At 43.1% G+C, this 12946-nt stretch overlaps 1 protein-coding gene across 7 annotated transcripts in view; it reads right to left on the bottom strand.

Annotated features, from left to right (window-relative positions):
• The window catches only part of Pld1 (phospholipase D1), a 204839-nt gene that overhangs the window by 37486 nt on the left and 154407 nt on the right, over nucleotides 1-12946 (bottom strand). For all 7 annotated transcript variants that reach the window (XM_034500625.2, XM_034500623.2, XM_076932207.1 and 4 more), the window contains 2 exons: nucleotides 7573-7683; nucleotides 3630-3718 (listed from right to left, as the gene is read on the bottom strand). In XM_034500625.2, the coding sequence (XP_034356516.1) occupies nucleotides 3630-3718; nucleotides 7573-7683 (200 nt within the window). The remainder of the gene's footprint in view (nucleotides 1-3629; nucleotides 3719-7572; nucleotides 7684-12946) is intronic.

The following is a 12946-nucleotide window of genomic DNA, read 5'->3' as shown; positions in this document are numbered from 1 at the left end:
GTTTTAAAGGTGGCTTAGTAGTCTAGTTTTTCAGTGCAGTTCTATATTAACAGACATATGAAGTCAACTGCCCGTTCTCATTGTGTATCAAGTTTCTGGTGCTAGTCATGTGAGATGCACGCTCTTATCGCCTGGCTTTCTACCAAAGCAGGGATGTTGAAATAGGCAGAGACCTGAGATGGTCCCCAGATACTTTTAATTTATGACTCACAGTGCTTTAAAATGTTTCTGTCTCGATCAGAAGGATATTATCCTATCCCCTGGGTTACTCAGTTGAGGTATGAAAGAGGTAGCTTTGAGAGAGAGGGTCGTGATTTATTCTGCCTGACCCAGACACATTTGAATTGTCAAGGGCATGTTTCAAGTGGGTTGGGAGCCAGTTTCAACTCTGAGATTGGTTCATGTATTAGAGCAAACATGTTCTCTTTGATTCTCCAGGCTTCTCTTTGATCACAGAGGACTGAGTATGGAGGCTTGAGTCTCTAGGTCATGGATCACATCACACAGACCTAACAGTATCCCATTTCTGTGAAGAAAAATGGCTACGATAAAGATATAGGCAGCTCCAGGGGACTGGGGTGAGACTTCATTCCAAAGCTGGAATAAAACTATGGCCACCTAGCAGAGGGGGCTGGCAACTTGGGAACTCAGAACCATCAGAAGTGGGAGGGACCTGGCTGAAGGCCCATGTTCCTTAGTCAGACCTGGCAGCCTATTGACACTTCCCGGCATCTGCTTTGTGTTCTAGGCTAGTCCTTCTCCAGCCACTAAACCAAACTTGTTGCTAAGGATGTGTCTTTGGCAAAGGAGATCTTCAAAGAAAGACAAAGGCTCAGCCCTCATGCGCCTGCCACCTGCAGGAGCCTGCAAGACTGGAGTTCTGTCGTGACCATGCCAAAGAAAACCAGCCCACAGACTTCAAGTTATCTGATGAAAAATAGTATAGTCAGAGACGGCACTGTCCTTCCACACCCTCATGAACCTCTTACCTTGAGAGTCAGCTCCCAGGACTACTGGGAAATGTGTAATCAGAAATCCTTCCTGCTCTAAAATACTAGAATTTTAGGACTATTCCAACATTTTAGATACAAATTGAAATGGTAGAGAAAACTGTTCTTGGGCTGAGGTGACAGCTCAGTCAGCAAGGTACTTGTGCTATAGGCATGATCCTGGCCTGGGTTCAATTCCCAGAGGTCACATGTATCAAAAAACTATTTGTGATAGTACAGAGTTTTTAGCCTGATGCTGAGAGGTGAGCCAGACGCATCTGTACGACTGACTGGCCACATAGCCTGGTCTATACGGTGAATGGGGTTGGAGAGAGAGAGAGAGAGAGAGAGAGAGAGAGAGAGAGAGAGAGAGAGGACAGATAGATAGATAGATAGATAGATAGATAGATAGATAGAGAAAACCTTTAAGATTTTTTTTTTTCTGTTTGGGGTTAGTTTTGTTTTGGGGATTTGGTTTGGTTTGGTTTTGAGTCAGTCTCTTTGCATAGCCCTGGGTTTCCTAGAACTCACTATGTAGATCAGGCTGGCCTTGAACTCTGCTTGCATGGTGGGATTCAAAGGGTCCACTACAATGCCTGGCTTAACCTAAACATTTAATTTAAACAGAAGTCTTGAATTTTTTTAAAGTTCAATCTTTCTCTTGGACACACCTTTTTTAATTGAGGAAGTCCTTAACCTTCCTACTCAGTCTGAAGTATTAACAACATGGTTCACATTCTAAAGCATTTCTTTCTTCCTAAGCATCCATGGACTGTATTTACATGCTATCAGGAAATGTTTGAGTCAACAAAATTCCAGAGACCAGGGCTCAAAGTTATTTGTGCCTATTGCTGACAGGTAGCCTGGACAAGCGTGATGGTTAATATTGACTGAAACTTGACAAGGCCTAGAATCCCCTAAGAGTCCGATTTCTCCCCAGGTGGGGAGAGTTACTAGATTAGCTCAATTAACACAGAGTTACCTGCTCTAAATGAAGGCAGCACCATCCCATGGCCTGGGGCCCTGGGCTGAGTCAAAAACAACGGGAAGCAAGTGAGCTGAGCATCAGTGTTCATCTTTGCTTCCTGACTACAGATGTAACTCAGCCAGCCGGCTCACATCCTGCTGTGCTCTCCCCACTGTGATGGACTGTACCATCAAACTTTGAGATACAGCAACCCCTCCTTCCCAGGTGCTTCTGTCAGGGATTCTGGCAGCAACAAGAACAGGAAGTAATAGCATCATGTTGTGATCTATTAAACATCTGCAACTGTAAGACCCTTTCATAAGGAATTATGAAGAAGAGATAAGATGTTGGTAGCTACCATTAAGATATCATTCAGTATAAAGTCCCCACATATGGTAGAGAAAAGATGGAAAACTGGCTTCATCTCCAAATGTGCATGAACATGATGTTTTTCGATGCATGCATTCAGACACTTCAATAGTTGAGGTGGAATGAATGGCTCTGCTTGTTTTGCTACTTTTACATAGAACTCAAATTAGCCTCAAAAACAAAACGAAAAAAACATAGCAAACATTCCTCCCAGAGGCCAAAACAATTCAGCTAGGGAAGGAGAGTCTCTTCAAACCACACTGGGTGCATTCAGAGTGGTACAGCCAGAGACAGTGAGGTTGGGCCAACCTATGGTTCTGGGGAAATCTCTAGCCACAAACACACTATGAAGGTGGACTGCTACCTCACACACAAACAGAAATAGCTTCAAGTGAGTCAGAGACACAGATATTTAGAGATTAAAACTAAAAAACAAAAACAAAACAAAACAAAAAAACCCCAAAACATTAGGATAGCAGATAGCTTGGTAGGCATGTGTGTGCCTACACACACACACACACACACACACACACACACACACACACACAGGCATACCAAATAAAATAAGTTTTTAAAATGAAACAAAATTCTTAGAAGAAAGTAGGCATACAATGCTGCGAGAGTAATGGCGTTGGCTCCCAAGCCCAACAACCTGAGTCCAATCCCTCGGACCTACTTGGTGGAAGGAGAGAACTGCCTTTCAGAAGCTTTCCTCTGAGCTCCACAGGTGCACTGTGGCATGTGGGTGGACTCATGTTAGCATGTGCGTGCACGCATGCGCGTGCGCGCACACACACACACACACACACACACACGCACACGCACACGCACACGCACACTAGTTATTGTTATTATTAAAACCAACATAACACAACGGTTCAAGCGACAGTTACCCTGTGAATGCGCTAAGCTGTTGAACTGTTGGTTTTGGGGGTGGGTTGTACACTCTATGGCTTTGATCAGAATAAGACTGTTGAGAAATAATTTCATGAGCCAAAGAAACACAGCACATAGAAACAAGGATTTAAATAGAACTCTGTGAAAAATTCTTCTGTCTCCTTTGTCTTGTTTATGCAAGCATAGTGTACGGATCAGCCATTATCTAAATCAGACATAAACCTCTGTGGGGGTCAAGGAGGCCAGGGATCAGATTGTACCCTGGAAAACTCCACTTTCCCACCAAGATAGACTGGAAAGTTCTCAGACAAGTCCACTTCAACACAAGCTTTTGGGAGTCACTTCTACTGGGACACCAGAGCAGCTACCGCAGTTTAGCTCAAACTCTGTTCCAAGGCCAAGCTTACCTGTGGGCTTTCAGGATTCTCTGGGCGATAGCGTCACCCACCTTGTTGAACACCACTTTATCATCAGCACAGCTTATGAAAAATTGGTTCTGTGGAAACAGATAGGACACTTGTGTAAGGCCTTGTTTTCTCTGCTGGATGTCCCACAACATACGGAGGCTGAGGGGGCAAATACTATAGCGACTATTTAAAAATGGCTCACAGGGGTATGTCCAGGCCACTGAACCTTCCAAGGAAAGTTACTGGCTCAGAATATGGGAAGTGCCATCGGGCTCCAGGTCTCATGTGCATCATTACATCACCCAGTACTTATCATATTGTTCTCAAGTGGAGGGCTACGTGACTGTCCTAACGCAGATGTTGAAACTACATTCTTAGAAGGCTGAGGACATTTCCCAATTAGGTTTCCTTCTGATTCTTACACTTCGCACATGCTAATGATTATAAAGTCTGCACTGGCAAGTGTCCTGTCTTGGGCTGAGGTTACTATTCAGTATGGCGCCTGGCTGGGGTCCTGTTCATTCTGCCCAGGTTCTCTGCAGTGTTCCCTAGCACCCACTTTGGCCTTGTCATCTTTCTTTGGGTCTCCCTTTTCTCTGAACTAACTATTATTTTAAGCAGTTTAAAATATCTTCTAAAGACTTTTTTTTTCTTCTGTGGAGTGTATGTCTGTGCATGGTCTATGCACAAGCATACATGGTGTGGGTACATGCATTTGGGCTGGTGAGGGTGCCCATCCATGGTTGTGGCGGTTCCAGGCTGAGCTCAGGAGTCTTCCTTCATCTCTCTCCATCTTATTAACTAAGGCAAGGACTCCCAGCTGAATCCAGAACCGCCCACAGGACTAGTCTAGCTAGCCAGTGTCTCCAGAGATTTTCTGTTTCCACTTTTCAAGTGACAGCAGGCTTCTGTGCTCAGCCAGCATAATGTGGCTGCTGGGTCTGAACTCTCATCCTTCAAGCTTATATGGAGAGGACTTTTCTCAGGGACTCATCTCCCCAGCACTCAAGTTTCTTTTATATATATATGTAAACTAATTATATAGAAAGAAAAAATGTTTTCATTTTAAGTACTTCTGTAACTCATAGATCTAGAAAATATCCTTTGACACTATTGTTAAAAAATGGCTACACTATTATGTTAATGATACAAAAGGTTTTATTGCTGCATAAAGGAACGTTGAAAATAAATATTATGAATACTGCCTGTTGACATAGAATCCAGATTATTGCAATATAACTGTAATTTCTAACAAAATGCTTCTTCAAGTAATAATATTTTCTAATCATCTCAAGGAATAACTTGAGGTTAATTTGCATTCTTTGACAGCCATACCCTGTGTATGATGCACAAGCTTTTATGTAGCAGGGCACAACTAGGCACGATGCCTCCAGAAGACAGCATGCAGGAAGGCAAGTGCAGAGCTGGGCGGTGGTAGCACACACCTTTAATCCCAGCACTTGGGAGGCAGAGGCAGGCGGATTTCTGAGTTCGAGCCCAGCCTGGTCTACAGAGTGAGTTCCAGGACAGCCAGGGCTACACAGAGAAACCCTGTCTCGAAAACTCCCCTCCAAAAAAACAAACAAAAAAAAAAGAAAGGGGGTTTTCTAAAGGGGGGGGGGGGAATGGGGAAAGGGGATGGCATAAATGTAAATAAAATATCTAATAAAAAATTATTAAAAAAGAGAATATGATGCAAACAAATGCTACAAAGAAGGTCAACATGCATCAGCAGCTGTAAGAACAGACTGACAAAGTGCCACATGCCTACCCCTTTCTTCCTCCCTCCCTCCCTCTCTCCCTCCCTCCCAGCCTGCCTCCCCATCTTTCCTTCCTTCCTTCCTTCCTTCCTTCCTTCCTTCCTTCCTTCCTCTCTCTCTCTCTCTCTCTCTCTCTCTCTCTCTCTCTCTCTCTCTCTCTCTCTTCTAAGGTAAATGATGACTGTTTACCCTGATGAATATTACCCAGAAAAATGTCCACAACCATGTACACCGACATGGCATTGCTGACCTTATTCAATGCTATGCTAGCCTGAGAGAGAAAAGTAGTTTGCAATAGGCACGATGGTGAACTTGATGGAATTTAGGATCACCACGGAAACAAATCCATGGGCTTATTGGTGTGTATCTAGACTAAGTCAACTGAAGTGGGAGGACCCACCCTAAATGTGTATAGCACCATTTTGCACACTGGGGTCCCAGACTGATGAAAAGGGAGAAGGTGAGTTGAGCACTTGTATCTATCATTCTGTCTCCCGGCTGTGTGCATGGTGTGACCAGATACCTCCTGCTCCTGCTGCCTCACAGCCCTGCCGTGATAGACTGTGCTCTTCAGAGCTATGAGCCAGAATAAACCCTTTCTGCCCTAATTGCTTTTGTCAGTTATTTTACCACGGCAGCAAGAAGAATCACTAACGTACTGGTGTTGATGCTATTTTATGTCTTAAAGATGAAACAAAATGAGTGGGTGCTGGAAGAGGCAACTAACATGGTTTGCGACCACAGCTTCATTCCCACAGTTAACAAATGTCTTACTAAACTCCACAGCAGACGTGACTGATGTTTCCACTCGTGCCTTTTATCTGCCACAGGAGCTCATGTGAGAGACTGCACAGCAGCCTGCAAGGTTTTAATGAGTTTTCTCTTTCTCCAGGTCTGAGAAATAAGTAAAGCACGATTGTTTGCTGATGGTCCTTAATCAAGTGTCACTCCAAGGAAGGAGAGAGGAGCAAAGGCTCCAGGGGAGGGAAAACAGCTCAAGTGTTTTTCCAACAATTAACTTTTGGTTGAACACTCTATTTTTATTCAATGTGAAAAAGAAAACCAGGCTAAAGGAGGGAGATTTGTGGTTGGTTTGCCTGTCCTCCGTTATTGGGATTTTTTTTTTCTTTCATGTTCCAAGGGTTTTTTACTATTTCTGTTTCTACTCTAAAGTTCACTTAAAGTTCCCACACATGAAACTTGATGTTCTCAGACTTTCTCATGGACTCTAAACAGTCTGGAGTCTGAAAACACTTGATCGTCACTAGTACCCCTCAGCTCTAACATCGTCACATCTCCCATTCCCATGTCTTTTTCCAGGCCTTTTCCTACTCCAAGATCCCACAGCAGGGGTATCTGGTCCACTGCATGAGCAACTTACTGTGTATGTGTGCAAGGGTGCACTCTCCTGAAACAGCACATGCCTTGTGATAGACACTCTAACCGTAGCCCAGGGAAGACTCCCACATCCAAGCTACGGTTATACTGAAGAGTATAGAGTTGTTTCAAAAGAAGAAAAAAAAGTATACTTAAGATGGTATATGTTAGTGCAAGGGTTTATGAAGCTCTGTTACAGTCTTGAGTTAGATGATGCAAAGTGAATTCAGGCATGCTGGGAGATCACCTCAGTTAGAATCCATCATAACTCAATTCGTGCTTATCAACACAGAATCTTGAGCTGGGGTCCCTACAGCCTTATATGATACTTGGTGTTCTGGCTAGTGTTTTGACAACTTGACACAAACGTACGTTGTCAGGAAAGAGGGACCTAGATTGAGAGATGCCTCCATTAGATTGCCCATCAACAAGTGAATCCATGGAGCAGTTTCTTGATTCATAATTGATATGAAAGGGTTCAGCCCATTGAGAGTGGTGCCACATTGCACCCCTGGGTGGGTGGTCCTGAGTGGTGTAAGAGGGCACACTGAGCTGGTCATGGGAAGGAAACCAGTAAGCAGCGTTCCTCCATGGGCTCTACTTCAGTTCCTGCCTTCAGGTTCCTACCCTGCTTAAAGTTTCTGCCCTGAGTTCCCTCAATGAAAAAACTGTGACATAGAAATGTAAGCCAAATAAAGTCTTCCCTTCCCCCAAATTACTTTGGGTTATGGTATTTATCATAGCAGTAGGAACTAAAACACTTGGGAAGGCAGGTTCCTCTGGAATTGCCCCACTGACGTACTTACTTCAATATAGATGTAGTGCTTGCTGTTCTCTATTACATGGGTATAGGCCGTGTGGATAGATTCCTCATGATGCTTTATACCGGCAGACCAATCAGCAGCAGATCGGAGCAACTATAAGACAGCAATCAGCAACAAGCGTACATCAGATAACACAGATGATACTGTTTGTACTGATGCAGTGAAGTGACTTCTTCTAAACCAATGACTGCAGAGATTTGAGTCCTATATGGTCCAAGGGAGAGTTGGAGCACATCCAGAACACACCTTTGTGATGGCTAATCTTGTCAGCTTTTCACATCTGGGAAGAATGACCTTGGACTGAAGAACTGCCTCCATCAGATTACCCTGTTGAGCATGTTCATGATTTCTAAATTGATGTATGTATGAGAGCCTTGCTTACAGTAAGCAGTCCCATACCTAGGCCACTGGTCCCGAGCTGTATTGTAAAGGCACAAGTGTGAGCCAGGAAGTAAGCGAGTAAGCAAGGTTTCTCTTTGAGTTCTTGTTTGGGCTTCCCTGGGTGGTGGACAGATTCCCCTCTTCCCCAAGTTACTTTTAGCCGTGGCATTTATCATAGCAACAGGAAAGCAAACAAAAACACAGCAGTCTTCCATCCAGCCTTGCTTTCATTCAAACTGTGAAGACTTACCTTGTGGTTCATACAGTGGATATTTCAAAGACTTATTTAGGTCACTACAATTATCATAATGTTGTCCTTTTTCCTTACGACAGTCCTTCAACTGCACATATATACAGGTCTAGGCCCCTGATGCAGGGCAGAAGTTAATGACTGTGAAGTGTGTGTATCAACAAGCCTCATGAACAGTATGTAACTGTTTACTAATGACAACTACATTAAAGGGTGCATTTGAGCAATGGCCTATCATATTAGAGATGACACAGAACAGACTGTGGCTGTGTGTGGCAGGGTGGGCATAGGGGCACTGGAGGCATCTTGCAGCCTTCCCAACACCACATGACCTTCACTTGCCATTCCTGCCAGTATTTCAACTGCTGCAGTATGACTTTTACATATAGTAAGCTTTTAGTTCCTACACCTTGGTTTTTCATAAACAACTGCATATCATCACAGAAGAATCGGGGTCTAAGAATGGAGCAAAGTAGGTAGAGTGTTTGCCTAGCCTACACAAAGCCCTATTTTCCTTCCACATAAACCAGGTGGAATTGGCACATAACTGTAATCCCAGCATGTGCAGAGAGGAGACAGGAAGATCAGAAGTTTAAGTCATCCCTGCAGCATAGTGAGTTTAAGGCAAGCCCTGAACTACATGAGACCCTGTCTTTAAAAAGTAAAGTGAGAGAAGAAGGCCGGGGATGGTGGAAAGAAAGGGGAAAAAGGAGGGCTATAAAAATGCATTTGATGGGGGCTGGAGAGATGCCTCAGTGGTTAAGAGCACTGACTTCTCTTCCAGAGGTCCTGAGTTCAATTTCCAGCAACTACATGGTGGCTCACAACCATCTGTAATGTGATCCAATGCTCTCTTTTGACATGCAGGTATACATACAGCTAGAGCACTCATATACATAAAATATCTTTAAAAATGCATTTGATGTTTCTAATTTTAATGTTGAAAGAGTTCCTCACAGAGTCAACTAAAATTTAAAATCAAGTGATAATGATAGTTGAACAGTTACTAGGACTGTAAAACATAACCCAGGAGATATAGAAAGCTCTCTGAAAAGGTCCTTATCCTCATTTCAGGATGTGGCTCTGGAAACAAGCTGGGCAGCACACAGTGGGAAGACAGTCCCACAGCTCTAGGCTGTAGCACTAGCACCATCTGCTTGACCATTTTAATGCCATGAAGGCTCATTCCCTCTACTGAACAACGGAGCAAACAAGAATGGCTCTGCCAAGTTACAGGCTTGAATTTATAAGCAACTGTAATGGGAGCATCCTAGCCTTCCTGAGATCCAGAAACCTACACCTTCTTCCTCTCAGACTTGCTCTGATTCAAAGACTCAATAAACTCATACATGAAAGATAAAATTAGCAGCAGGCAGATGCCATAGCAGGTGTCAACTCACGTGTCATATCCAGTTAATTTGGAGTGCCTTCCAAGCTATAATGAAAAAGAATTCTTGGGGCAGGTACACTAATAGAATTCTCCATAAAGGACAGGTAGTGAAAGGCATTTAAATGTTTAAAGTTGAGCTGTATAACTAGAAAGAACACCCTTTGCATGGAACAGACCATATGCCGAAGTGGAGGGTCTCAAAATTCTTACAACACTTAAATATAGGAAGCTGCCCAACTCCCAAGTGTTTAACATCATAAACCCCATTGTCCAAATCTAAGTCCATAGCTTGCACTCACAAAGGAAAAGTCGCTTAAAAACAGTCATTATCTGGGACATACTTGAAAGTTAAATTTTAAGCAAGAAAGGGGGAAAATACTATTTGAGATGATTAGCCATTTACTCTTCTATTCAGTTAAAACCTGCCTGTCACTGCAAGAATAACTGAAAGTGATGGATTTCCTTTTGGATTGTCCTGCACTTTTGCCTTTGGAGCCCTAAAGTTGTAGAAAATCACCCTAATGGCTTTCCATCTTTGATACTCCAGAAAGTTCTGTCAGTAGACAAGAACATCAAACATGCTTTGACTGATTTCTGTTTGTTTTCAGTTTAAGAACTACCCTCCTCTCTTTGTGGGGTTGACCTTGTCAGCTTGTCTAATGCTTCCAGTTTTGAAACAATATAACACAGACGAGCTTCAGGCTATTTCCCCTCACAGGCACACTGGGGAGCATCAAGGCCAACCCCTCAAATGCAGAAAAATACCAGATATGTGCTCAGAATGAACTCTAACCCACACTTATCAGACCTCACATTTGAATACACAACTTGAAAATATACCAAAAAAAAAAAAAATGGTATAGATCTGATTTGATGGCTTAGGGTCAAAATCATGACTAGGACTAGAAATTTCCCCCTGTACAGTATCTTATTTTTTAAACTTAAAATAGCCTTCTCGTTAGCCACAAGTCTTCCCCTCCCATACAATGGACCTAAGATGAATCCATAAAGAACAGAAATGTCTCTTGCAGGAAAATCTTTAGGACATTCCTAGCATCTGTCCCAAGTTTCTTTTTCCTTTCTCACCAGAATGCTTCTAGTCCCTATAAATCAATGTGTGTAAGTGTGTATATATGTGTGTGTATATGTGTGTATGTGTATATATGCATATATATGTATATATATGTATGCACACATATACATACCACATATACATACCATACATACATACAGATTTATTCATATATATATATATGTATGTATATATATATATATACATATACATATATATATATATATATACATATATATATATATGAGAATGAATCTGTATGTATGTATGTATGTATGTATCTTGATTCCTTGTTAGTTCCTCAAGTGTCTCAAGTGAATTGTGGACAAATGTGCCCACACATTTTGTGTGTGTGTTTGTGTGTGTGTGTATCCTTCAGGATGAGGTTGGCATCCATTAGTACAGATGTTCCCAGGTGGCAGAGCCTGAAGAGAAAAGAGAAGTGCTCCTACAGTTGAGCCTCTCTCTTCTAGTCTGGGCTAAAAATGACCACAGTTGAGGAAATGACAACATTGACCTAACTGCCTGCCTCTTCCTCAAGCTCCTTCCTTTTAGAGCCCCTGTGATCGAATGCCTGCTGCTCAGTTGGCCAGGTGATTTCACAAGAAAAGCCTTTTTATTCAAACCAAAGGAAGAAGTCAGTCTTGAGGTTGAAGGAAAAAAAGAAAAGATAGTGTTTAAAGAATGAGACTTGGGAGAGATGTTGTGTGAAGGCCATTATGTATAGCTGGGTACTTTGGGGAACCAGAGATACAAAATAAAGACAGGTAATGGGAGATGGTCCTGAAGGATGTGACAGATCCACTATCTGACAGATCCACTATGTGATAGGACCACTGTCACCTTGCTGGGTCTCTGGGCCTACAGTCAGCCTGGGACTCAGTGGGTAAAGTGCCTACTGTCAGCACTTGCAACCTCAGAGCTGAAGTCAGATTGCAGAGAATCAAGGCTCATTCCTACCCCCTGACTCATTTAGGTTGCTTGCTTGGTTGTTGGAGACAAGGTCTAATTCTCTAGCTGAGGCTGGTCTTGCACTGCTGGGATGTCCTCCTGCCTCAGCCTCTCACATGCTAAGAGGAGCAAGTATTCCCATGTCTGTATCACTCCCTCTTGTCTTAAATTATCAAACTTTAATTTTGTTATTTTCAAAGGCAGGGACTGGATAGGACTGGATAGAACTACTTATAAGCCATAAATAAGGAATCTCCGAAAGTCCAACTGAGTGCTGGACAAGGAACTGATCAAGACCTGTGTTCACACATGTTCATCTATAAAGACCTGTGTATGGAAGAACAACTTGATGAGTAACTTCCATGGAAGTGAACACAGCTGCGTCCTCTTGCCCATCTCTCACAGTCACCTGGCCCAGAGCTGTGACCACGATATCTGAAAGGATCCATGAAAGGAAGAGAGTTGGCATTGGTGTGTGATTTCAGAGGTTTTAGTCCATGGCAGATCAGCCCATTGTTTCTGGGCCATGGTGTGACAGAGCAGGGGGCAGGAGCATGTGGAAAAGCAAAGTTGTTCACCTCAGGGCAGTCAGAAAGCAGACACAGAGGAAGGCTCGAGGACAAGGTAAAACCTGCAAAGGGCCATCCTTGATGACTGCTTCCTCTAACTGGAACCTGGCACCCAGTTTTTAGCACCTCTTTAGATAGCATCGCCAAGCTAAAGGGTGTTATATTCAGACCCTAACATTCTCCTTCCTGCTTTGTTCCCACCGCCCTCTGCAATGCAACACCATTTCCTGTTCTCTAAATGCATCCGTTGTATGCCACTTGGACATTTAGCCCAACTGTGGAAACAACGGTCCGGGGGTATAATTTGGATGTCATTTTCTTGCCTATAAATTTTCTTTTCCATTTTTTTTCTTTTCTTTCCTCCCTCACTGCCCCCTCCCTTTTGTCTCCCTCTTTGTGGGAATTTCAGCGTGATTGTCTAAGAGATGGTTTCAATGATAAATGGACCAATTTAACAGAATCGATTCCACATTGGTGCTGACATGCATTGGGCGTTTTCATTGATCTTAAAGATGGTAAGTGTCCCTTGTCTTAATGCATCTCAAACAACAACTGGAGTGGCTAGCACCTAGTTTATTCTTCTACAGAAAACCAGATCTTTTTTATCCTCCATGAGCAGGAAGTTTCAGCATGCCTAGTCACTTCTTCCCGTGTGTGTGTGTGTGTGTGTGTGTGTGTGTGTGTGTGTGTGTATGTGTGTGTGTGTGTGTGTGTGTGTGTGCACCTTTCCCTGCTGTGTCTTC

This window comes from Arvicanthis niloticus, chromosome 4 (assembly GCF_011762505.2).
Source record: "Arvicanthis niloticus isolate mArvNil1 chromosome 4, mArvNil1.pat.X, whole genome shotgun sequence".
Lineage (NCBI taxonomy): Eukaryota > Metazoa > Chordata > Mammalia > Rodentia > Muridae > Arvicanthis > Arvicanthis niloticus.
Note: the sequence above shows the minus strand (reverse complement) of the source record. Positions and strands in the feature narration are given on the sequence as shown.